Below are 27,159 nucleotides of genomic sequence, written 5' to 3' on the forward strand. Positions count from 1 at the left end.
ACCACCCTCTGTTTTAGAAAGTCATATCACATCTTGAAATCCTAACAAGTTGGTTTTTTTGTTTGTTTTTTTTTAACTTGGAGCTGTCAATGCTACACCTACTATCTTCTTGGCAAAGAAAACTGATGTCTTGATGCCTATCTATAGATCACTACTAGCCAAGCAACAACAGGAAAAAATAAATTCTTCCTGGACTTCTGAGCTTCTTCAAACAAACAGGAAGAATCTTCATGACAGTGAAAGAGAAAAGTCCAAAATCATTGTAAGCCTCAGAAAAAAAACATTTATTCAACACAGAATCATAGTTATCTGAACAAACACATAATCTAGAAACAACTTTCTTCTTCATGGGTGCGAATGAAATAATGACCTGCAATGGAAACTGATTTGTTTCTAGAATTATTTATGTGAAAGATGTGCCATGTTAATACAATAAAACGTCTAACAAAAAATATGTAAAAACTTACTTGATCCTTTGAACGGGAGAGACAGTTTTTGATTACTTCAGCTTCCAGCATTGTCCGTTTATGAATTTCTACATGCTCATAATACCTAGAGAGCCTCGTTTGACCTTGTTTGTTCACCATAAGAAAAAATTTTATCATTTCTTTTTTGTTGATCTCAGTGGTAGATTTGATTTGTCAATGCAGGAGTATTTCTGTGAGGAGAAAAAAAAAAAGTATACATAGGAGTTATAAAAGACTTCCCAGAAGTTGGCCAGCCCATATTTGCACATATTTATTTCCAAAACAGAACATAGGAAAAAAAAAAAACTCTAATCTTTTGCACACATCCCAAGAGTAATACTCCATTTTTTTTCTATACAAATAATCACAAAGTATCAAAGCTTCTCCATTATCAGGCGATTTAATTGCTTTGCAGAATTCTGGGAATTCCAGGAGTACACAATTTCTTCTTCTACTACTCAACATTTTCTCAATCTACTCAACATTTTCTTCTTGCATGCTAGCTGGTTTGGAAACATTATCAGAAATTTGTCCAATATCAAATCATAAAATTAATGCAGCTGAAAAGAGCAAAATTGGACAGTTTGTTGGTGTTTTTTTGTTTGTTAGTTATTATTTAAAAACTTAGTTTATACCTTCCTGACATCAGACTGAAGGGAGAGAGGACAAAGGGATGTGTATGGGCCACAGTACACGACCACTTCTCTAACACAGAAGTAAAGCCTCTAAGCCTCCCAAATATCTGGTTATCAGCATATATCTTGGTCTGGACCAGGAGCTCCTGCAATCCACTTTTTCCAATCTGCTTTCCCCTATTGAAGGTAGCTTCTATACATAATGAAAACTGAGTGTGGGTCTTAGGAGAAATTTCTAAGGAGAAATCTCTTCATGTTAATTACTCTAAACAGCTTAATCTTAATCTAAATAAGTATAAATCCACATAATACCATTGAAATACAAACGAAGAATATAAATGTGCCACATACAAGGTACAATGAAAAAGGCTGTCAAAAAACAGAATCTGCTTGCTATACGAAAAAAAAAAATCTTTCTCATGTTTTGAAACCGTGCAAAAAAGGTAAACTGCATAATGCATAAATTCCGGGCTATTTTCTTTAATACCAGAAAACAGTCACTGTAATGTTTTCCATCTGACTCTATTTGGATCACAGACTTATTGGCCCATATGTTCTTGAGGTTTTTACACTGGCAACACAGCAAACACTGCAAAAGCTATTTCTTTATTCTAATTCTGAAAACTTGCTCCTTGCCTGGTGCTTTACCAAGGTATAATGCAAATATCTTCTCCTAAGATCCCAGAGTTCCTGCGAGAAAGGGCAAACTTTTACCAGGAATCCACAGAATAATATAGTGTGGCCCTTTGTTTTAAAAAAAGGTGTATCTTAACAGTGTAGAAGGGCACAAGGGAAAAATGCAAAAATCGGCATTGATCTCTGAGTCAGCAGCTTCATAGGTATTTAGCCATCTACTGATTTTTTATAACAAGGCATGCTGCATAGGTGCTGCCTCATATTACTGGCAACCTAAACAATCTGGCTATATTTAGGGGTGATACCACCTCAATCTTACATGATAGTGACACAAGAAATCCCAATATATCGTGCTACCATTAATTATTGCTTACTTCTCATTAATATTGGTCACCTAGTTATTTCCTGAAAGAAAAGCCACCTCTATTATCATCGCTGCCATCTGAAGAAAGCGATCACATTCCCCACAGCGTGCTGTGGTTTACTTACTACGCACAGAAATCTAGATTCATATACTAAATGCATCTTCACTAATTAGACCTGATAAGTGATTAGAAGATATTGTAGGGGCATTTCTTACCCTTGTGAAACTACCATATAATTTAAATTGTTTTAAAATTAGATATGGGAGGGAAGAAATCATAAACCAGATCCACAAAATGAGTCAACAATAGAAGGAAAAACTCCTGCAACAGATATACAGGTTCAACAGACCTATTTCAGTAAAGCAGCCTGGTAGGAGTTTTACTGCTTTAAAGAAACCTTCACCAAAAAACAGGATCTTTTGACTGGATTGTTTTCTAACAGACATGCTGCCATTGGACAAAAATATAGCCTTAATTGGGAGTTAACATCAGCAGTAAATTCTTTAATCCTCTTCTTTCCTTTACTGTCTTCCAAACAGGTAAGACATTTGAAAAGGACGAGTAGGACTATATTTTCTCCATTAAATCTTCACAAGTCCTTCAAATGAAGGAAAATACCAGAGGATGTTATCAGCTAGCAGGGAGAGCTCTTCCTTTGCATTATCCTACATATGCAAGAAAGCTTTTATCCCTGTTATGCTGTAAGTTCCCCTTTGATCTGCTCTGGTCTGTAGGACACCTCCAGGGAACAGGAGTCCAGAATCAATACGAATGACAATAGAGTCTGTTTGCAGCCCTGACAGTCTGTTTTCTCACCTCCAGCAGACACAGTGAAGTCTTTATGTCAAGAAGAAAGTGTCTTTTTGTTGATTCCCTCAGACGGAAGAGTCAGAACGTTAATAAATGCTGCTGTGGGGTACACAGCTTGTCCGCTGGGCTCTGGGCTCTTGAACGAGTGGAAGTGGTTCTCTGAGAAAGAACAAATGAGGCAATTAAGACAAAAAAGGCCCAGATGGAAATGTATTAAGGGAGCTTCCCTGTCAGACGGCAGCTCAGGCTGACATTTATGATGAAATGAGAAAGTACCATCTATATAATCTCTTCTGCATTTCACATATGGCTCTTTTTTTTTTTTTTGCCTGTTCTATTTTGTACTGCTACTTGAAGTTACAGCAGTGCAATGAGATGAGATGTCTCAAGTAAGGATAACAATGGATGACTCCTTCCAGATGAAACTTTACACAGGACCAAAAGAAAGCCTGAATACTAAAGAATAAAGGCTTGTGGTGTGAAAGAGGAGCGATCTAAGAAATGCTGCCCATTGTTTTAATGAAAAACAAGCAAGGTTGGGCACAAGAGACCACAAGGCATGTTGTTCCTACCAGCTGCAAAACACGTCTGTCCCAGCTAGACAGACCATGATAAAGACATACACAATTTTTCCTTTTTCTTCTTAGTTTTACGTTGCTTCTTTCTGTTTGGTACTGCTGAATTATAAAGGAAGAGCCCTTAGCTTTGGGCAAGCTGTCTCCAGGCTATTTGAATCCCCTGGGCACGAATGGAGCTGCGGAGCACCGGGGTGCAGGTGCTGCGCGAGGCCTGTTGCCGGCAAGCGCCTCGGCCACACAGTTCCTTCCCCAAAGAGTAAAAACCTGAGGCTTTACGGGTCTGGAGATACTGAGATGAGACCAGAGGAAGGAAGGATGCTAAAACCACCTCAGGAACATTAAGAGAGCTGTTGTATTTTGAGTTACCAGTACACGATATGTAACAGAAGAATCTGAAGAACTGATACACATGGATCCTACTGCAGGATTGGCCCCTAATCCTAATTACTCCTTTATTAACCTAATCTTTCTACATGGTTAATCTGGTTAATGCTGGTGTTAGGACTAATGTATCTGTATTATTTCAAGTGGCCTGGATTGTTTTACATATTAAAATACTTCAGACTCAAATTATTATTTTTTAAATCCTCACAAATGCTCTTATCCAGAATCGATATTAAAAAAAAATTGAATTATGCTGTAACAGTGGTAGAACCATAGCAGTACTCAGACGTGTCACCTGTAATTTATGACACAGTCATCATTCACAGTATTACAGTAGGTGATTAACAGCTGCAGGGGAGAGGTCCGCTAGTATCGCTAGTCGTTGCTGTGTTTTTCCTGTGAGCCTCAAAGACAGCTTCCAAAATTTTATCTGTAAATGTTTCTCACACAAATGACAGTACAAGCACACGATTTTGTGCAGAAATACTGGAATAAATTTTCTATCTGATTTACATGTAAAAATAAATATAGACATCCATTACATAAAGCGTGCAAGTACAGCTGTGGAATCTGGCTTTGAGAATAACTCCAGTGTTAAAAATATCTTATTTTTATTTTCTTTAAAAATAAGTATTTTTAAAAATCACCTGTGTAGAAATAAAAACATTTTCTTGTATAGTTTAGGCAAAACCAGGAAATTACTGAGTTTTGTTTCTCTCAGTTTATTTCTTCTTTCATCTTATCTTTCAGATACAGAAAATATGTTAAAATGTTTTGCATACGTAAGATGTGAAGAGATCTGTGAAGTGTAATAAAACAAAAACACACCTGTGCATGTTGATGGGCGAGGAATCTCCCACTCCTTCTAGTTCCATGTATTTCAGGAACTACTTTCTGTGATCAATTATGAGTACTCTACTCACAAAGACAGTTCTGTGTCTTCTGGTACAACTCCTACATGCTTTTCTCTGCGTTCTCACGCACTTTCCTGCATGTATGCATGCATACACACACAAATCCAACAGGAATTACTATGCTTTTTTGCATACAGAATCAAATAGTTAAGAGAATTGGTGACATGATGCAACACTTTCATATCACTGCCATTATTTTGCTCATTTTAGTAATGAAAAGATGTTGCTATCTGAAGGCTGCCTATTCATTTCCGACAAATCGTATCATTCCAGGTCACTGGACAACTATCTGCATCACAAATGGGCTTATGAGCAGAAGACTTGAAGGAACTACCCAGATCCTGATGGACTGTCAAGCCCAGCTTTCCCAGTGACAGTCAACCACACATTCCAAATTTTGTCCAGAATAGCCTACAGTACATGCTTCTCGTGTACCTGATCTACAAAACACCTATGAAACACTATGACATAATGAAGACTCCCTAGAAACAAAACCCTCAAAGGTTTCACACAGAGAAGACATAAAATATCTTGAAATTGCGAACTTCAAAACCAAGTACCTCACTGAACAGCTGAGTAGCTTTCTCCTTCATTTCTTCTACAGGAGGTTTCTTCTGTGTGGATAATTTGGCACACACATAAACTACATACAGTGTAACTACTGTGATTTAGATATGCGTTGTTATGCTGTGTGAGAGCTCACTCTCGTTAAATTATCTCCTGCACATAAATATCTGTGAGAGAAAACCGGTATCGTGATTGGCTTCTGTGACTCACGGTGGTAGGGTAGACTGATGGAATCTTTGAAGACCTACAACTCAATAGCTTCGGCTCGTTCTGAACCGGCAGACAGGCAGAAGGACTAAGGGCTATATGGCTCATGGAGAGATGCTTCTGGGTTTTGCTGCCCCATGCAGGCTCACCCTCCTCACCTGTCCGTATAGGTAACTCCAGCCTCATATATCAGGATAAACTCAGCTCTGCTCGGCTTGCTGCAGAACGCTGAAACAGAAACCGTGATGGCAGAGGAACTACTGCCAGGATGTGCCAGCTCTGGAGGCAGCATAACCGCCTGAGACACCTCAACATAAGCTGTCCCAGCTCGCGAGTCACACCCCTGAATGCAATCTTTTCAGATACTGGTTGAGACCTCTGAGAGAGGCAAAGCCTGCAATACCTGTTCTGTGGATAAAAAGGAGGTCTTACATCTCCAGTGTGGCCAGCCCTGCAGATTTCACATGCAGTTATATTAAACATTCTAAACGATTTTAATTACTCCTCCACTACAAGCCACAAGCACTTAAAATTAATTTATTTTTGTCCAAGATTTCACCAATATCCATGCATACTCTCATACACAGCTGATTAAAGAAACACAACCCAAGTTTAAGACTTTGGGCAGCACAGTTATTATTCCAAATTAGATTTCTGTCTGTCAAGTTAAAACCACTCTAGTCAATGGCCACAGACTTAAAAGCATGTTAGTTGTTATGCTGTAACAAAGTTCAGCAACGTTTTAGGACTCTGAGTTAAAAATGAAAGAGGTTAAGTATAGCAAGCAAGAAATACACAACTTCATCTTTACAGATTTCCTTTGCCAAGAATAAAATAAACATTAGTCAGAACTGTAAGCCAATAATTCACTGTATTGTCCAACTCTACAAACAAGTTGGTTTTCTGGATGCAGAGGTTTTAAGTGCATTTCATCTGTGTGCTAAATGTAGAACAAAATGGGTTAAACTGGAATTAAAGCATCAATGAGAATAAAAAATGGTCAAATAATAGAGCTACAAGCATGTGACAACAGGTGAACAAATATTTTTGAGGCATACGTTAGCCTACTGAACTTGCTGGCTATGAATTTACTGTAAAAAAGTATGTAGCAAATGAAGACAGTTCATTTATTTGATACTCTTGTTCTATTTTTGTTCTGACCATGGACAAGGCTTTAATAAAAGTCACATCTAGTATCACTAGTACTTATCGGTAACAGCGATCATTTCTGTATTCTAGATCTTATTATTGCTCAAATTACAATCCACCTGAAGATGAAACAACTTGGTCTATGTGGCTTTAAAGTAAATCACCATGTTTCACTTCAGGATCAGGAATTTTAAAAAAAGCAGCCTTGCTAATCTAGGGAAGTCAAGGAGGAAGGAAAGAGTAAAAAAGTCTTCCTTTGCTGTTCAGTTGTCAGAATGCTGGCTGAATATAGTAACGGAATTAAATCGCAGTAACTCCCATGTATTCAGCAACGAGGAATGTCTCATAAGACTGTAAGCTAAACAAAAGGCTAAACCGATTGTGAGGTAAGGCGTAATTTTTGGTAATGATTCGATACTGCCAGTGGAGAATGAAAAAAAAATGCTGAAGAGTTGGATTTACATAGTATGGAAATCTGTATGGAAAAAGGAAAAACGTATGATGAATTTGTTGTAGGAAATGACTTCATGGAGAAGTCGGATAAGAATTGGTAAAACAACTGAAATAGCAACATGCACCTGAGAGGTCAGCAGAAAGAGGAAACACCAGTACTGAGACAAGCAGTATTTATTTTTCAGTCATTAACGCAATTACAGCTCTGTCAAGAATGAGTCCCAGTAAGGACGCTATCCATATTTTTATGGCATGAGTACAGCGCATATGCGTTTTCAAGAGAAGCAAAACCAAATCCCTATCTTACTTAAAAAGGGGTGGCCTTTCTATCTTGTTGGATAGGATGCGGTTACAATTTGGAAATAATGCGTTTCAGAGCAGAATTTTGCAGCCAGGGTGGTTTCCCCTACCCATACTGTGGTGTTGACCAGAGCACGGCTATCACAGGTACAACCTCCCCAGATGAAAAAAACCACTGATTTCTTGCAAAACCTTCTTTGTGTGGTAATGGCTTTTGAATGGTGTTATGCACTCTCTTCCTATCAATGAGAGAAAACACCACACAGAAAGCGAGACACCATGAACTTCATCTAAAAAAAATGTTTATGATGGTTATAAGGACTAGGCAGCTTCTGGAGACATACCCTAAATTTAGAACATAAAACTGCCTACTCGTGAGGCTAACGAAGGGCACCACTGAACTGCTGGGAACGTTAAAGACCTGAACCCCGTGGGCTTCAGGTGCTGGAGATGCACGGAGACAGGGGGCACGCGGGGGCAGGCGGCACACCAGGCTGCAGGCTCGGCGGCCGGCCCACGCGGGACGCGCCTGCACAGCCCCCACGGGCGGCTCCCGAAGCTCCGTGGCTGTGGCCGGGCACGACATGGCCGCCCCCCCCCCCCCCCCCCCCGCTCCGCTCCCCTCATGGCGGCCGTTAGCCCCGAGCCGCGCGGCCGGCCTCGCGCCAGCGGCGGGAACGGCGCAACGCCCGCTCCCCCTTCCCCCCCCCCCAACGCACGGCGCTCACCTCCCCCAGGCGCATGCGCACTCCGCCGCCTTGCCCGGCCGGGAGGAGGAAGCGTGAAGGGGGGGGAGAGAGAGGAGTGATTTCCCGGCAGGCGCCGCGCCGCTCCCCCTCCCTCCCTGCCTCCCTCCCTCCCTCGGCGGGCGGCCGCGGGTGGGTGGGCCGCGGGCTGCAGGCTGTAATGGCGGCCGGCGGCGGCTCGGCGCTGCTCTGACACCCGCACACGGCCGGGCGCAGCCCCCCGCCTCCCCGCAGCCGTCCCGCCTCCCCCGCCCAGCGCCGCTCGCCCCCTCCGCGGCCCCCCGCCGCAGGCCCCCGCCGCGGGACGAGGAGCAGGAGGAGGAGGGCTCCCCGCAGACAATGGACGAGCACCCCGGAGCCGGGGGAGGAGGAGGCGGCGGGATGGCGGCCGCGCCGAGACCGCAGCAGCCGCCGCCGCAGGCGGGTGGGAGCGTGAACCTGCAGCCGGCCGGGGGCTGCGCGGGGGCCGGCGGCGGCGGCGGAGGAGGAGGAGGGCAGCAGCAGCAGCAGCCGCCGCAGGGCCCCGCGGCCCCGGCCGGGCAGGAGGCGGCGGGCCCCGCCGAGCTGTCCCGGCCGCAGCACTACACCATCCCGGGGATCCTGCACTACATCCAGCACGAGTGGGCTCGCTTCGAGATGGAGAGGGCGCACTGGGAGGTGGAGCGGGCCGAGCTGCAGGTACGGCCGGGCTCCGCGCGGGGCCGGGCTCCCGGCCGGGACCGGCCCGGGGGGCTGCGGGCGGCGGGCCGCCATCGGGCTGCGGGAGCGGCGGCGCCGCGGGGAGCGGGGCCCCTCGGCTCCCCCAGGCCGCGGCTCGGGGACGGTACCTGCGGCGGGGCCGGCGGGGGAAGCGGCGTCGGCGGGCGGCGGGGCTCGGCGGAGGCGCAGCCCCTCACGGCCCGAGCTGGGCTCCCTTCCCCGGGGCAGCCATTTTGGTTTGTAGCATGGCGCCCGCCCGGGCTCCCGGCTCCGGAGGCAGCCCCGCTCCGCAGGCCTCCGGCCCGCTCCCGGCGGAGGGCGGCCGCTGCCTCGGCGCCGGCGGCAGGGCGAGGAGCGCCCTGACAGCTGCCATCGCCGCCCTCCCCGAGCACAATGACTCCGGGGCTCTCCGGGCCGGGGAGCGGGTTAGGGAGAGCCAGGGCCTGCGGGGGCCGCAGCCTCCCGGAGTGCGGCGAGAGGCTGCTCGGGGGTGCGGGGAGGCAGGGGGGCGGCCGCCTCAGGGGAAGGGGCTCGGAGACGGGAACTGCTCGGGTACGGCCTCGAGGAAAGCGCCTCGCCGGGCTGAGGCAGGTCCAGCACACGCTCCCTTTCCTTCCGCCTCCTTTCTGGGGAGATCTCGTGTGGGAGAAGCCGCTGCTGAAGGACAGCGAGGAGTTGGTCAGTTTAATGTCCGTGACACTACCAACTTTGTGTCGGAGCTAAAAACTGAGCAACTCTTCAGGGCAGAGAGCAAACGTTGGAGTTCCAGCATAGATCTCACCATTAATACCTGCTTTCGGGAACAAAAAAGACATCTCTGTTAATTACATTCACATATAAAAATAAGGCCATGCACAAACTATTCTGAATTTATGTACAGATTACAAAATCCACAGAATTTGAGGTACTTGCGTGAGAGTAATCATTCTTTTATGTGAGAGAAATATACGCAATAACAGTTTAACTTTATTATTTCCAAATAACCTTTTTTGGTGTGCTTTACCTATTGCGTGAACGTTTACTGTCTTGAAGCAGCATTCTATCAAATTGCACTGTAATTAGAGTTTTTAGTAGCATGCTACAACGGCAGCCAATGTTTGTGATGTATATACTTTCAGATTGGAGAACAGAGAGCAGTATCTGAACCTGGGCAATTCTTTCAGGACTTCTCGGCTCTATACTAAGCATGTAATTTGCACTGTTTTTCATTACAGCTATAATTAAGATAGAATAATGGGGAAAAATAATAATGAAGAAGTGGTGAAACAGATTTCACTATTTACTTCAGTTACTGCCGGTCTTACTATTTTAAGACATATGGAACGACTGTTCCTAAAATCATTGCGGCAGCCATTGACAGGCATTTTCAGTGGAGAGCAATGGACTGTTTCTCATGTCGTCTGTAGTGTATCGGTAGTGTAGTACTGTGTTTATAAATAAAGGCTTAGTGGTGTTCATTAGCAAAACAGTCTTGAAATATTTGTTTTAATGTAGAGGCTTTCGACTTTAAAATTAACTACCTCATTCAGTGCCCTAGATGTAAAGCTCAGTTCTAAGACTTTGAAAACTATATTTGACTTAAAAGTGCTGGTATGAACTCATGTGGCCTTTAGACAGTATGATGTGTTCCTGCCAAGTCTGCTGCTTGTGTTTGTAATTGCTGTTTGTCATCAGTGGCTGTACTGTTTCATTTGCTTATTTCTTCATGCGCCATCAGAGTTCTGACCCTGGCTGTATATGTGTTGATTCACTCTACCTCATGTGTGCATCAAGTCACGGGACGCGGCAGGCATACTTACTGCACAGTGGGTATGCACGAGGGTGGGCTTTTAATAACTCGGGAAGCCCAGGATAGAAGTGGGGTTGGGAGGAGGCAGAGAGAGGGCATTACCTGTGGACTTCAAATGTCAACCTGTGTAGTGATGAAACCTGATACAGACGAGTGTTGAGAGTGTTTTTTTGGAAGAGATGTATTTACCAGGCCTCTCTGTGTGTGTATACATGATATATTTTTGGTCCTACAACTCAGGTTGTGAAGTCCCGCTTTATTTTGTGACTAATGAAGCCTTAATATTTTGGACCTCAAACAACAGTTTTGCCTGTTGAAACTTCAAAGTCCGTTCATTTGTGAATACTAAGTACCTGTGTGTGGTTTTTAAGTGATTGAGGCCTCCTGGGTTGAACGGAAGAAAAATTTGGTAGTATGACAGTAGGTAATTAACACGGAAGCACGAAGCATGAGAATTGGATTTCTTAGGTGCAACTCTCACCCATGCAAGTCATTTCTTCCTTCTTTCAGCATTACAATACTCTATACATTCATTCACCATGCTGGTAATTAAAGGCTCCTTCTTAAGTTACCTCAATAACTTTGCAAGTGATGTTGTATGTAAAGCAAACTAAAAGAAAACTACATGACTTAGAAATATGTTGCGATTTGATTTTCCTGCTCTGAATTTATGATTCTTACTCGTCCACAGAACAGGATAGTTTTATGCTGTGGATAAAAAACTAATGTTCATTCTGAGCGATTTCCCCTTCCTCCTCACCCTTTTTCCCCCTGTATAGCTCAGGTGATGGTAAGACTTGTCTACCCCTAGTATGAGCCCTCCTTGCATATGGGGGCGAGGCAGGGGGGTTGATCTGCAGTAGCAGTTCGTTTCCTTGGATCTTGTAATGAACTTCTTGATCTATTGTTCTACCTGTGTTTGGGACACATGTTTATAATTAATTTAAATCCCAAGTTACTTCAGTTGTCTTGGGGTTTGTACCACAGCCATAATCACTGACAAAAGGTGTCAGCCCTTTGGACCTGGAGAAGTTCTGTCCTAGCATCCTTAAGTCCACGTGCCCATCAGACTCGGAGTCTTAAGTGTTAATAACTTTTATGTTGTCTCTTCAAACTGTTCAGGTGCATGGCTGCTCTGCCTGTGTGCACAAGTGGAGCAGTGTAGTTATTTGCTAAATCTGCGTGTGCAAGTCAGCGTCAAAGACAGAAATACCAAACACCAGGATTGCAGTACTTAAGCCATAGTAGACTTTTTCCTTCACTTGTAACACTGGCTGCCACACTGACTTTGTTAGTGCTTTCTCACTGTTGCGTAGAGAGGAAATACTCTGGCCACGGTTAGTGTGCTGATCTCTTGAAGTAATAGGCTGGATCTGTTCTGTAATCTCACAGAATGATTCTGAGTATAACAATATCGTGTAATTACACCTGTAACTTTGCCCTGTCAGTGTCATGACCTTGATGTTGGTTGCTGTTACACTGAGGTAAATTCAGGTTGTGTTTTCTATAACGTTTATGCACTCTAGAGGGGTTATAGAAAGCCACTGTGGTTGGATGTTACCTCCTAAAGGAAACAGTTTTTCTATCAAATGTGTAAGTGGCTTTGTTGTTTCAGTTAAAAAAAAAAAAAAGTGGGAAAATACTTGAAGATGCATTACAGCAACTCATGGGAAGGAAGATAAAGTTGTGTTGAGGAGTCTTGTAGGAGATCTTAATGATCTTGCAACTTTTCAGGTATCTAGGAAGACCAGTAGGATTCCACTTTTTTGTGGGGCGTATGGGCTGATCTGGTCAGTCAGAATCAAGGTCTCAATTGTCGATGAAATAGACCTCTTTCTTCATATCTTCTGAACTGGATAAAAAGGCTGTTGAGTACTACCCGATACTTCAAAATCACATGATAATGTGTTGAGAGAAACTTAACAGTAGATGCTACTTCCAAATGTTTTAAAATCAGGAAGAATAATTAAGAAACTTGAGTACTCACAATGATGTGTGTACAACTTCAGTATGCTGAGCGTGCATCCTTCTAACCTAAATGTGCAAAAAGACTTAATATGCTTGGTAATATGTTTTCCATTATATAAAGTGACAGCATTAGTGATAGTCAGTTCCTAGTTTATCTAATTTTACAAATGCTTTTTTCCTCAGCTATTTAGTGACATAATGGAACGCTTTATTTACCATTTTACATACTTTACATGGGTTGGAAAAAAAGATTTTCCTTGCATGCCTGCCTTTTTCTTTCTTTATCTCCCCCCACCTCCCTGAGGAGTGGGGAGCAGCTCATTAAAGGAGTTTTATGATCTTTGAGAACCTGGTAAATACTCCAGAATTACATCCTGAAATAGGACATTCCTTTCAATAGAAGCTGTGTGTTTTTCTGGGGAACTTTCACGCTTGAGTTGACTGTCTAAATTAGGCACTTCACCTGTGATTGTAGATGTGTGAACGTGTAAATATCATGAACTAGATGAGACTGTTCAGTGTACATGCCATGTTTCAACATTTTTTCAAAACACTTAGAAAGTGTAGTGATAATAAATTGCTGAAATATTTGGTTGCTTGTGTCTGGTTTTGCGTTGTTGCAGGTTTGAGCAGTGTGGCATGGGAATGCAGGGAATACTGTGCTCTTTAAATTGACAGAATAATTCTTCAGATAGCATAGACATCACCTTGCTTTTGGCAGGCACTTTTTTATGATGATAGATTGGAAGTGGAAGAAGTTATGATGGTTGCAGGATCTTCATTATTTTCTTAACGTGAAGAAAGATTCATTGAGTCTTAGCTAACATCTAGGAAGTATGATATAAAATGAAAAGCTTTTTTTTAAAAAAAAAAAAGCTTTTTGGAATTAGTGGAATTTTACGCAGGGGATACTGTAGCTGCTAAAATATTCTTGGGTCAAAAAGTGTTTGAATAAGTTCATAGAATAAAAATCCCTGGGGGTGTTTAAGTTCAAAGATACCACCTCTGGTTGAGGATGCTTTTGAGTTACAAGTTGGAGATTAGAGAGTGTTTTCTGATGTTTATTCTTCTGTTTTTATACTATTCCCATGGAGCTGCCTGTGTGGCCACGGTTAGAAGTGGTATGCTGTGGTTGGTGGGCTGTTGGTCTGACCTGATGTAGCCATGATTATATCTGACCTCTAAAATAGCACTAATAGCTTTGATTTTATTGTTTTAAAATATACCTACAGTGCAGTTTCGGTAGTATTTTGCTTAAATAGCAAGCACTGATTGATAGTGGGGACATCGATCGTGATGGAACATGGTGGGGTTGCAGGTAGGAAAGGCAGATGCCACGGTAGCGAAACGCCCGGTGCATTCTAACTGCGTGCAGCAGCTATCGGTTGCAGTCGAGAGGGTTGCTGTTGGAAAAGATGCATAATTGATAAACTGCTGTTTCACTGCGTCTTACAGGTGTACCTCAGTATTTATTCTGAATATAAATTAAACTTTTTTTTTTAAGGGTTGTTTTAATAGTTGAATGAGACTAACTGAAAATACAATGAAATAAGTTGCAAAAAAATTGATCAACATTCTTTCTTGGGAATGCTTGTAAATGCCATGAGCTATGCAAATAATATATGCAGCTAAAATGTCTGACTTCTGTTCGTGCAAGCCATTGAGGTATGTGCTGTAGCAGGAGTGCTGAAGTACCTCTGTGTGAATAAGTGTTGTGTATATGCACAATAAAGTATGGGAGTGCTTAATATCTTTGCTTTATAGTGAAACTTTTTTTCAGTATAAAATAGCATAGATCAAGTTAAGACAAACTTTTGTCATCAGTCATTTCTCTAAGCTAATGATGAAAACAGCTGCATATTTTGTGGAGTTTGCCCTTTTTGCGGTTTAAAGCACTGAATTGAGAGTTCTGTGTATTTTGGGTAGAGGGAAATTAGATTTATCTTAGGGTTTCCTTGCCGTGGCTTTTCAGAAGCTTTTTAGTCAACTGAGTTAGAGGCAGATAGCCTCTGGAAGAACTTCAGGTGCCTGCTTTTATTGAAGGCTCAAAGCCTGTTTGTGTGTGTATGAATAATGTACACAGAGAAGATGCAATTTTTAATCAAAATGCAGCTGCTATATAGTCAAGTTTACCATAAAAGATGCCTAGACAAATTTGATGTAAGGAGATTCCTCAAACTGGTTCGAGATAAGCAGGAGTTAGTATTTTCTCCTGCCGATGTAGGTACATTATTAATAATCCATTTTGTTAATTATAAATTTTAGATACCATTTGTAGCTCTAAAGGATTAGTGTATTCCTCATAAAAAAAGGGTTTTCACTTCTGTTTATGCCTAATTCTTCCAATATTCTTTTTTTTTAGGACTTGATTTACATCTTTAACTTTTCTATATAATTTTCATGCAATATCCTACAGGCAAAACACAGCAAAAGAATGCAGGACACTGAGCTACCTGTGCAGCCATGTAGAGATTGAATAAGAGATGCGTGGATAGCTATAGGCTTTATGTACATGAAGATACTGATCAGTACAGCAGTTGTGTAAGGTTTTTTCCTGGAACACTGCTCCTGTCCACACTGGGGTTCAAAGTTATTTTACTGTGTCATAATTACTCTTTCATAAATAATTATTTGGAATAAAATCACTATTAGAAGCAGAGAACAGAACTGTTGTCTCATTAACAGTTACTCTGGTGACATTTCTCTTTTTCGACACAGCCTTATTTTAGATAAGGCATGTAACGCTTCCTGGGGAAGAATTAAAAAATATAGGGGGGGGGGGTTTGGGGGGGGGTGCCAGTGTTTTATTTCTTAGTTTTTGCCATTGCTCATATTTTATATTTAATAAATATATTTAATGGTTCTCTGAGAAACCTTAGTTTGAGGATTTTTTTATTAAGTATCTGGTGTTATAATAATTTCTTCCACGCTGAAAGTAAGAATTGAGATAGAGGTGCGTGTGTTTATCCTGTTGTCATTTAAGAAGTTGGGCGAAGGTGATAATGATCTCCTTCCTAATTGACGAAGAGAATGGCTAGGGAAGTTGGATCCTCCACTGATTTAACAAATCTTCAGGACAAATGTGTGACCTGTAACAGCTTTGTTTGCATATCTGAGTGTTCGATTTTGGCACTCAGGCTGTTCTCAAATTATCCTAAGGAATGGCCCAGCAGGATATACAGTTTAATGATACCTTCTGCTTCATCTGTGTAACTCCAACAGGTATAAGAGCTAATTAAGAAGTTGGCTGTTCTTCAGGACCACTCCTGAATCTCCAGTGTGAGTTCAAGCAGTCTGTAGGATTTTTTAATCACTATAGTATTTTTAATGAAAATAGCTGATTAGCAATAATCTGGTGTTAGGAACAAAGGGTAAAAATATTTTTTTCTGGGTTAAATTCCACTTAATGTTACTGGGGGATGGAGTGTGGTCTTGGCTTTTTGAAGGGATTGTGCATGCTTATGCATATGTTAGTGTTACGTGTGCATGTATTGGCTGTATGCTCTGAAATACTTTGTTTCTCAGAATGCTGATCGAAATGATCCTGAAATAGAGAATGAGCTTGAGAAATTCCAGATGTCTGAGCAACTTCCTGATTATCTCCCATTTTTTTTTTAATGGGTCACTTGCAGTAAAGTTTCTCTCACTCCCTTACCTTGGCTTGTCTTCTGAAATATGGTTGATACTTAACTGCTACCAAATTTGAGGTTGATGATCCTATAACACCGTTTTAAAATAAAATATAAACAGAAATTGGCTTTACGGTAGTGGCCAGTGTAATAGGCTGGAGAATGCTCGGTTCTGCTATGTAACACAAAGTTGTGGTTTGTTCCTCTGTAAAATAATTTTTATCTCAAAATTAAGTATTCCCAGAGGAATGCTACCATATCTTACTTTGCTCGATACTGAGGTTAGCACCAGATAGCTTGAGTATGTTCGCTTACATTTCAGATAACACACTATGAAAAAGTAGAGAGTAAGTAGTAACGAGAGATGGATTTGACTCATTCAAACGCTTGGCACTTGGAGCTGTGAAACTGAAATTGCTTGCTTGCTTCAAGGATAAGGGTGTGTGTTTATTGGTACGTGTTTTGGTTTGTTTTGGGGTCCCGGGTGAGTGAAGTTGTAGTGACCAAACCCCAGGGTGCCGGAACAGAAACGTGGGTACCCTGGAGAGGAAAAGGCAAAGGTCCTGCTTAGACGAACAGAATTTCTGGAAGTATTCAAAGAGAGCATGTAAACAGGTTTGCAAGTTCTGTAAGACTCATTCTGTCTAGTGGCTTTAGTGAGCTTTACACAGTTGAATTGGCAGAAGGCAGGACTGCTGGCTGCGTTACCGCTCTGATAAGTGGTGTAAATTAGAGACCATTGGCACTGCTCTGTGCCATGAGGCTAGATTAACATTTATGAGGTGCAAAATGCCCATTCCTCCTCAACTTTGTGAGGCCTCTCCTAAAATGCCTTACACTGTACTTTATATGTACTATATAGAAGCATTTTAACTCTTTCTCTCTTTTGTTACATAACTTCTGTTTCTATTAACTTGATTGTCAATTTGCTGCTGACTTAATGACGCTGAGCTCTTCAAGCTCTGCGGTATTGTGTTCTTTTGTGTGCATAGAGATGGCTTCTCCTGTTCTAGTTCTGACAGCTGAGCGTTTTGTTTTCTTTTTCTGTCTGTTCCTTGGGAACATATGTTACTGACCTGCAGTTGATGAACACTGGCATGAGTGTTCATCACTAAAACAAGCCCGTTTAGCTTGTTTGTGTTCAGTCTGCTGCAGGTTATACTTTCCCCTTATGTATTCCTAAATAAAAAATAGATCTTCCTGGCTTTGGAAAAGGAAGTGCACATTCTTGAGGATATTTGCCATGCTGGCGTTTTTCCTTCCCTTTCCACTCCAGTGATTGTAAGCACCTGCCACACTACAAAGCATACAACTTTGTTTTGATCTCTGTGCTCTTGTGCTACAACTACAAGTTATGATAGAGAGGTTAATATTCCGAGGTCTATTTAGTAGTAGGTGTCTAATGAGGCTCTAAATATGGCATTTAATTACTAGCAGAGTAATTAAATAATGTAACTTCATTTTAATAATGCACCAGCATAATGATGTTGACAGTAAAGATATTTTTAATCTTATCAAATATTGTGTTTCGATGTTACCATCAGTGTATAATTAGTCTTACTGGTTGTGGTGGTAACTCTTCTGGAAAGAAGGCTTTATTACTGGCTTAGGTGTATGCCAAAAAATGTCCAGCAGTTTAAATGAATTTACAGGAATCTTTTTAGATATAAATGGTCAGAGGTAACTTTTGTTCTTAAGATGATGCCTGGTAGGGCACATGCATTTAGGAGAAATGTAGAAAATGCGAAAAATGCTAGTGATAGTGACAGGATGAAGTTTTGCTAAAATAATCACAGAGCTGCTTTCTTCCAGGACCTCTGTGAGTTTTTCTAGTAAAAGAAAGTCAGTAAACCCCTGAATAATTTGTGCGTTTAAAAACGGGAGATGTAAATATAGAAATTGGGAAGTGATTTGTGTCTTGTGATCTGTGCAGAACTGGCAAGGCCAACATTGCAATATAATGGCCCATTCTTCAGTAGTAATTTTGAAAGGAATGTTAAAAATTTGGCCAAAAAAAAATCGGGGGCTAGAAGTAATGTCTTGGAATGATCCATTTAGAGTTCAGTCTTGGTGGTTGACCAAATATAAATCTGAAAGCTAGCCTCGTTAAGTGCCTCCCTGGGTTTTAGAATGCTTTTTCAGATACTTTTTAATTTTGAAATAGAAAGCAGTTTAGGTTAAAAAGTGTGACACAATAGACTGGCACTCCACCTTAAAAAAAAAAAAAAGACAAGACAGTCATCTCACTGAGGGTTGTCTACTGTGTGACAGGCTTATGTGTAAAGGTAGCTGTCCTTTTTTCTTGTAGAACAGCCTTTGGAATAATCAGGAAACGAGCTGAAATTTTTATGAAGTGAAAGTCTAGGAGTACTTTCTGTATGTAGTCACAGAAGAAGTATAAATGAATTCATAAAATAAAGTACGTTTTACTCTGTCATCTGATCTAGTGCTGTTAATTTTGATGGAAAGAACACAAACTTAGGTCATAGTACTTAAATGAAGACCGGAACCCTTGGAATAAGCTACCAAGAGAACTATGGCATTTCTTTCTGTTTAAAAACAAAAACTTGAGACAAACGTTTGCTTTGGTGCAAAGGTGACTGACTGAAGTGTGGTCTATCTAAATGTCAAAATGCTTTAATTGATCTTCTTATCTTTTTAAATTGATATTATTTGCATCAATTTTGGGTTGAAAACACACTTTTCTAGGTGCCACCACTCCAATTTTCTGGTCAGAGAAGCCCGAAGACTGTTTTCCTCCTGGAAGAGAGAGAATTTATACATGTATTTTTGGTTGACTGCACAGCTTTTCTGTAAAATCTTGTATATGTACAGTATAAGACAGGGTGTCTTAAATGAAAAGGAGGCTAGTGCTATATGTACTCTAATGGCTAGTTTCTGGTAAGAAATGCCATAGCCTTTCTGTTTATTAACTAAAGTAGAAACACAATCCAAGTATTGAGAGCCTGTAACAAAGTACAATAGCTTAGAAGTTTGGTGGGTTGTTGGAGGGTGGTTGAACCTACCTCTTGGTAGCTAAAAGCTGGTTCTGAAAATTTAAAAATGAGAAAAAAGAAGTCAAAAACAGAAGAAAATCTCCAAGAACCCTTCCAGTATAAATACTAAGACTCCCATTTGCAAAACAATTCTGGCCTTGGATGAAGTTCTCTTACAGGTGCTCTGGTTGCTTTGTGCTTGGGTATATGTTTTGCCACCAGTTCGTGCTGTAAGCTGGAAAAAATGAAGAGCGTTAAGTTGTGGACCTGTCATTAGCATCCTTGGATATGTGTCTCAGTGCCTTACAGAGAAGATACGGGCATGTTCAATAGTTTATTTTGAAACTCTGATTATTATGGTATGGGTATATGGTATGGGTTTGCTTTTAAATCTTGTAAACTTATGTATGTGTGTATGCATACCTAATATACACACACTTATAAGAATCAGCGTTTCGGTCTGGGCAGAAAAATGCTTGAAAAACTGGAGTGAAAAAATAGGGATTATTTTAGCATTACTTTGCATAGAACATTTTGTGAATAAACTGACATCTTTGGTGAGACTAAATGTCTTCAGAATGCTTTCTGTACTGGGATATCACAGCAGAAAGAGAATTTGGATGATGACAAAAGCTAACTTTGATTTTTGTGCTATTATGGATATAGTGGCAGAGAACTGCTAGTTGGTTTGGCAAAGAAACTGACTAGAGATTAATATAGGAAGTATTTTGTGTTTAAATTTTGGCATTGACAAACTTGATATCGATGGATTAAAATGTGTAACTGAGGTTCTTGCACTTCTCTTTAGTCTATTGAAAGTGACCGTATGTTGATAGGTAAAACTATTTAATATTCTTTATTAACTTTTGTCTGTGAAAGTCATATGAGCACTAATATTGTTATTTGTTGGAAATGCTGATGTGAAATGAATTAAATTCCAGTAGCGCGTCAGTTATGAAAATAGATGTAGGGTTGTATTTTACGTGACTTGATCTTCAGGAGGTACATACTAGATGAAGGATGCTTATGTTTTCCAACAGACCTAATTGCAAAAAGAGCGTAGTTTATATATATATGATTTGTATTTGTTTCTTGAGCTTTCTCAAACTCTCTTTAGAAACATGACTGCCTCAGAGTCTTGGGGTTTCTGTTCAAACATGTTTCAGAGCTCATTGTACTTGCTAAAAGAATGCAGTCACAAGGGTGATATCTGGACCCTTCTTGGAGCAGGAGCTGTGTGAGTAGTAAGAAATACTAGTGCTGCTTACGTTTCAGTTAGTTATTTAGTTGTCTGACTGATGACATCTGATATTTGAATGGAGAGGTGGTGTTTTCTCAGTGAAACTATTGATGCTGTTGGAGATAGAATAACTTGCAGGTAAAAATGAGGGAGTTTTTTGACTCTTCAGAGTGTGTTGTCTGGTTAGGCAATCTAGTGCCTGCAGGCGTTCCTGTTGACTGTCAATTGATTAAAGAAACAATAAATTATGGCTGTTAATACCTTTCAGCTAAAAAAAAAAAATACTGGATCTTGGGTCTGTCTGGATTGTTGATGTTCTTGATGATTTGCATGTCAAGTACAAAGGAAAGCGCAAACTTGCTAGCGCAGGAGTTAAGATGTTGAAGTGAAATGCCTGCAAAGTTATCAGGTGTGTGGGGAGAAGGAGAGCTGGCAAGTGGGGACGTGTTCTGATGCCTTGGCATGGAGCATTTTAGTAGTCCAATATGTTACAGTACGTTGATGATAACCAGGTTAACTTTATTTTTCGTGAAATTGATTTGCTCATTCAGTCTTAGTGCAATGTGTTAGTTTCATGTATGGTGCAGGTGCTATATAGTGTCTGTGTTATTTAGTTATCTGTACTCTTCTCTTACCCTCATCTCCCAGCATTTCCATGCATCTAGATACACATGCTGCCTGCTTTTCCATCGCATCCTTCTCTGGGCCACCTGTCCTTCGAGTGGAGCAGTGTTACATTTTAGTCTTTCAGGAGAATGCTGTGTGTAACAGTTTGTATCTACAATTTTAGTGGCTTCTAAATGTTCTTTGGCCTTAGTCAACTTTTTTTTTTCCCCCTTCTGCTGGCTTCTGGATTGAGGACTATGTACAGCTTCTAAACCCTGATGTTTAGAGAGTGTTAGCCTTTAACAATACATCCAAGAGTTATGTTATTCTACTGTTCCTAAATATCAAATTGATTAGGAGAGTGGCTATAAAAAGAATCCTTGCACAAGAAAAAATGATTGGATGAATCATCTCTAGTAAGGAATAGTGACGGAATGGAGGTACGCTTAAACTGTCTTTTAAGTTGTCACTTAGCAGTTTGACTGGGGAAACTGAGGAAACTTGAAGAGGCAAATGATGTGATTCATATGATGGGACAAAATAGAATTTACCACTCTTAAGTTTGATCAGTTGACTGATAGATGAATTGTGTAAACTAGCGAAGAAGGAGTGGTAGTAGGTCGGAAAAATAGCAAAGATCTGTGAAAGTTTTACCAATAGGGTTAGGAATGGAAAGCTTGATTTTCTGGAAGTTGTTCAAAGAAGCTGTTGGAACTTCATGGTAACTTGTCCCATAGGGGGGAAAAAAAAAGGCAAGCTTTTGACTTTGAATGATCAGAGGTAGTGAAAACTAGGAAGGACAGATTCAGGGAAGGAGGGAATTTTGCAAGCCTAGTCTTGGCCATACCCATTCCAGGGCTGAAGGGGACTTAGAGTTGAGCAGATTCCCTTGTATCTGTTAATTATCATTAACCAAATAGATCCCTCTTTGGGGTCAGATGTGTGTTTTGTTTTTTTTTATTTGTCACTCTTGTGGGAAAGTTGCTCAAGGGTGTCACTTTTCTGATGGTTAATAATTGCTTTTGAGAAGCAATCAGAAAGTGATCAGATGAGTATTTGAAGAAAGTATCAGTTGAAGAGCAAGAAATGAACATCAGCTCAAATGGTCTATAAAAAAGGGAACCTTGAGGAAACATCTCCATATCATTACTACTCCAGGTACAGTAGTTACTGACCTCATATGTAACTCACTATTGATAAGGTTCCCCAGAAGACTGTTTTCCAATTACTTTTTTATTCTATAGGATCTTAAAAAGTTCTGTCTTTGAAACATGTACGATCCTGCTATAAACACCAACACCTACCTTATTGCACAGTTCCCTAGAGTAAGAATCTTACTTGAGACTTTAATTTGCAAAATCAAGTCTGATTTCAAATGAAGTTTATTTAATTTTTATTTAAAGTAGTGAAGGTCTTTTTCTTCAAGTCCTTTTTTTTTTCCAAGACAGTTTAAGGATTAATTAAAATACAAAGATATCATCAGGTCTGTATAGGTATATAGAAGCTCTTCTTAATGCTTTCACATGCGTGAGGGTTTACATGTTCTGAATGCAGTGATGTTGAAAATGAGGGTGGAGGCTGTTCTCTCATGTTCACTTTGCTTTTTGTGAGTGAGAACTAGAACAGCAACAGTACAGGTGTGCCTGCTCTTAAATTGCTGCTATTAGTCAAACCTTCCACTTCCCAAGTATGTTTTATTTTTCAAAAACCATTCTGCTTTACCTTCAGCGTAATAAACATCTAAGAATGAAGTGTTTTTCTTTGTGTGTGATATGATTAAAACAAAATATTAAAAAAAAATATCTTACTATTGGTCTTAGTCTTGTGACATGCCCTAGTAGGATAAGCACGCATCTATTTGTACGCTGGTATGTATATTTAAGCTGCTTCAGTGTATTATGTTTCTTTCAAAAATATTGCAAGCCTTTCCTTCCTTCCTTCTGGAACTCTGAATGGGCTTTAGAAAAATGCAAGCATTGCGTTGCAGCTGGCATTGCTTTACACACAGTTTTTTTACACACAGATTTTTTTCAAAATACTCTTCTAGAGAGTTAACAGTGTTTACAACTGATACAGAAAGTAAGCATGCCTACTTACCAAGTGTGTTCCTGGATTGGTAAATCCATTAGAGTTTGGTTGCCTGAATTATATAGGAAAGCGTTACTATTCCAACAGCACAGGATAAATTCTTTATTAATCTTACATGCCTCTTTTTCTCCATGATAGATCTTAATAGGTTTGAGTTCTTGGATGGATATTTCAAGTGCTGTACATCAGGATTTATTAATACAGTAAGACTGTGAAACCCTATGTATGTATTATTAAATAACCCTTAGGTTGCATATGACATTTTACCTGCCCAAAACACTATCATAACTTCCCTCCCTTGTTCTCAATGGCTATGAGAAATATGTTTAATCAAGGTAAACAGTTGTCCTTAAGTCAGGCTTTTCTGTGTGTTTGGAGCAACAAAAAGCAGTTTTAATGAGCGCTGCTATTATGGGTAATGCTGTATGAAATGAAGAGCAGTCATTCTTAGGTTTTAAAACCATTCAAGTTTCTTTAAAAATGAAACAAAACAAAATCTTCACTTTACTCCCAGAAAAATTTTCTTCAAATTTTTCATTGATCAACTTCTACGTGAAATACTGATTTTTGGAAAAGTTAAAGTTACGTGGAAGTTCTCTGGCAAACTAAATGTTCTGGTACACTTGGATCAAACAATGTAAGGGATGTGGAGCATGGGATGTGGATTGTCAGTGAAATGAGTGATTCATTCAGTCATAGTTAAGGAAAATTTTGTTATTCCTGTTTGAGATCTTGGAGTTTATTTGTTGAAAGACTGTTGTCTGATTATTGCTTGAAAAAATAAATACCCTTCCAGCTGTAAAATCTAGTACAGATTTGTCTGAAATGCAGCGTTCTGTTAAAATAAAACTAAGTTTACCAAGTCTCTAATATTAGATGCTAGAATTTTAACTTGACTCCTTCCATATCTAGGTCCTGTAGTTATTTAACCTCAGCCAGTGCTTTTCCATGGGATCCATACTATTCAAGTAGTTGCTCAGTAATTCTTTTTAGCCTTGTGTTTTGCCTTGCCTAGTTTTAGGCTTTATTTCATGCATCCTTGCACAAATACAAAATATCTGCCACTCTGTTTCTCAGTGCTCTCTGAATCCACTTTCATAATAAAACGCAGCAAATTCATGTGGTAGTACTCTTTATTTACAGCTGAGGGCCAAAGTGTAGAGGGAATGCAGAGTTATCAAGTGTCCCTTATTTTTGTAGAAAAATAGCGGATATCAGAGAGATGGAAAAATACCATAAATATGAAAATGAGCAGTCTGGTAGAAGAGGGAGAGTCTGCCCTGGAAGAAGAGGCTTCTGAGCTTGTTTACAATGAAAGGATTTGAAGCACAGTCCTATCGGGGGGAGCGGAGTCTAATATAAGTAACAATCATACGTAACTGAATGCAATTGGATTTTTTTAAAGCCATGTGAAAGCTATGTTTTTTGCATATGGAACTATTGTTTTATACATGTTAAGTAAAATAATGTTTTCTCCCTCTTGAGAAATGATCTTGCTAATACACTTCTTAAAAACCATTTTGATTGAATTTGTAATTCAGGAGAGACAGTACTTGTCTTCTCAGTTGCCTAGTCTCTCCCCTCTTTGAGGCTTTTGTGACCTGGACATGCAAGTTATGATTCTGTGGTCAGTTTAGGCTGGTCTGAGACCATACTTCGGTATCCTGTTTGCATCCCTTGTGCCAGCGTAAGTACTCCCATGGCTGTTCAGAGTAGGATCAGGAAACTGATGTAATTCAGAACTGAGTAAAAAATAAATAGAATGATTTCCTCATTAGACTTAATGTATGGCAGCAAAAGCAGCAGTGTCAGCACAGTAGAGGGAACAGAAATACAAGCAGGAGGAGGATTGATCCTCTTATTAATCGGCCTGAGGACTTACAAATTGGTTAAAGACAATGTAAAGAATCCTCTTGTAACTGGCAGACAGGGAGGGAAGACGAGTATCAAATTGTTCTGTCCTGTTTTTGCTTCCCAGTGTTAGTGCCAGTCAATCCTTAGTCACCAGAATAGCTACAAATTGTATCAAATTCCTCTCAAAAGGAAGGAATGTCTAAAGATTGAGAAAGCTGTATTATGTAGAATGCATTTCTTCAGTGTTTGTGCATGCAACTTAAAAGTAGAACAACTGAGGGAGATGGATCTGTTTACTTCATCTTTTTTTATTGGACCTGAGATTTACTGCTTCTTGAAGAAATCAGGGTTGGGAAATCATATGTTCATTCTTGGGGCTCAGTGTCATTCTAAATGTCTAGTAATAGCTTTGACAACCCTCATTTCTCAGTTGAAGACCTGAGGAAACAATTATTACAACTCCTACAGCAAATCTGCAGTAAATCCTACCTTTGGTTTCATATTGAAGGTCTTGATGTCTAACAGTCTTCCTACATTCTAAATTCATTTCCACTATTTCTAAACATCTAACTGTTAACTTCTGCAGAGATAGCTTCAATTAGGTTTAAGCCATGTGACAGTCACAAGGGGGGTGAGTCCCTAGACCAGCTACATGTGTGTATAAACAATAGGAAGTGGTGCCAAAAGACGTCTGCTAATGCTGACAAAAAAGACAAAGACGATGGAGTGCATTCCTGTGGCAGCCTTTCTGTTCAACCTTTTGGATCCTGTGAAGACTGTTCCAAATGTTATTGTGTATTAAGGATTTTTTAAAGGCTTTTGTAAGGCTGGTTTTATCTAATAAGTATGAAGACTCAATTCTTTGTGGCCAAGTATCCGGAAGTCTTTCCAGAAGAAGGAAGTAGTTTGGCTGTGACCGTTTGGAGGCTTATGCCTCCCTCTGTGTGTGATCGTGGTTATATTATTTTCACCTCTGTGATCTGCAAACTGAGGATGAAGTAAGGTCCAGCAGTTGCAGTTGGCAGCTAAGATCTGTCAAATAGTTACAAAAGGATGCTAGTCAAAGACACATGACTAATGGAAGGGTTGAAGACCATCACTTACAGAAGAGCTGAATTTTGTAAAGAGTTGAGTACTACATTTGAGTTAAGGAGTATAAGAGCATTCGTAACTGTACTTAGATGATAATTGAAATATTTATTTGTTTTTTTCATCAAGAGTCTGTGTGGATGCAGTAATTTCCTAATGTTTGAAGTATGGTGGTGAGAGTATACGCAAGTACCATAATAGTTTTATAAAAATTGCTTTTATAACTACTTCGTGTACTTCTGTAGTTATATATAAGGGCATTGTTTGCTTACAAGCTTTTGTTTTCTTATCATTGACTAATGGAAATTAGGATAACAGGTTGGGCTTGTGGAATTGTTTGGCCATTTGCTGCCTCAGGTACCAGGAAAATGTAAATGGCCTTCTGAAGAAAATGCTAATTATGTACAATTAACTTTCTATTGGATTAGAGTTAGTTTTTACACTGTTTTTAAAATCTAAATAAAATAACTGCGTACAGTTGTTGGGTTTGCTCAGCTCCTCCGTGCCTTTCCAGTGGGAGACTGCTATTTAAAATAGCTGATTCTCGATCTTTCTCCAACTTTTATCTTGAAATATCTGTGCAGGAGTCATTATAAAGCCTGCATTTATTTTTACTTCTCTATTACCTTGCAGTGTTGTCTGGTGCTTTACTTTTCTCACAAAGTGGCAGTAGTTAGTCAAGGGTGTTCTCACAACAAAACTTGTAACTTACTCATAACCGCATTGTTCTCACTAGGCTTTCAAATTTTAATTGGTTAACTTATAAGCTAGTGCAAGGTGAAAGAACACATTTTAATTGGGTTTACCATTAAGTAAAAGGCAATAGGGGCTAAAATCAGGACCGCACTGATGTGTGAAATTTTCTACTGTGATATCGCAGGAGCAATGCAGGAATGCTGTAATCTCAGACTGTCGCAGGCTCTAACCACTGAGAGCAGTGAAGGGTACAGCCACTCCCTTTAAAAAATATTTTAGGTCTTAAATAATAAT

General features: G+C 40.3%; 2 protein-coding genes across 10 annotated transcripts in view; one reads left to right on the forward strand and one right to left on the reverse strand.

Annotated features, from left to right (window-relative positions):
* Nucleotides 1–15,441, reverse strand: part of AP4S1 (adaptor related protein complex 4 subunit sigma 1) — a 29,304-nt gene extending 13,863 nt beyond the window's left edge. The window contains exons 1-3 of one of the 4 annotated variants that reach the window (XM_080592786.1): nucleotides 9,039–15,440; nucleotides 2,920–3,072; nucleotides 468–658 (exon numbers count right to left, since the gene is read on the reverse strand). In XM_080592786.1, coding sequence (XP_080448912.1) covers nucleotides 468–605 — 138 coding nt within the window. In that variant the 5' untranslated portion in view covers nucleotides 606–658; nucleotides 2,920–3,072; nucleotides 9,039–15,440. Of the gene's footprint in view, nucleotides 1–467; nucleotides 659–2,919; nucleotides 3,073–8,193; nucleotides 8,301–9,038 lie in introns of those variants that run through there. The other 3 variants (XM_080592787.1, XM_080592788.1, XM_080592789.1) reach the window with 3 other exon arrangements.
* STRN3 (striatin 3) overlaps nucleotides 8,335–27,159 on the forward strand; it is a 61,806-nt gene continuing 42,981 nt past the window's right edge. For 3 of the 6 annotated variants that reach the window (XM_080592755.1, XM_080592754.1, XM_080592757.1), the window contains exon 1: nucleotides 8,351–8,889. In XM_080592755.1, coding sequence (XP_080448881.1) covers nucleotides 8,551–8,889 — 339 coding nt within the window. In that variant the 5' untranslated portion in view covers nucleotides 8,351–8,550. Of the gene's footprint in view, nucleotides 8,890–27,159 lie in introns of all 6 variants that reach the window. The other 3 variants (XM_080592752.1, XM_080592753.1, XM_080592756.1) reach the window with 2 other exon arrangements.

The sequence above is a fragment of the Anser brachyrhynchus genome (assembly GCF_964034855.1).
Source record: "Anser brachyrhynchus genome assembly, chromosome: 5".
Classification (NCBI taxonomy): Eukaryota; Metazoa; Chordata; class Aves; order Anseriformes; family Anatidae; genus Anser; species Anser brachyrhynchus.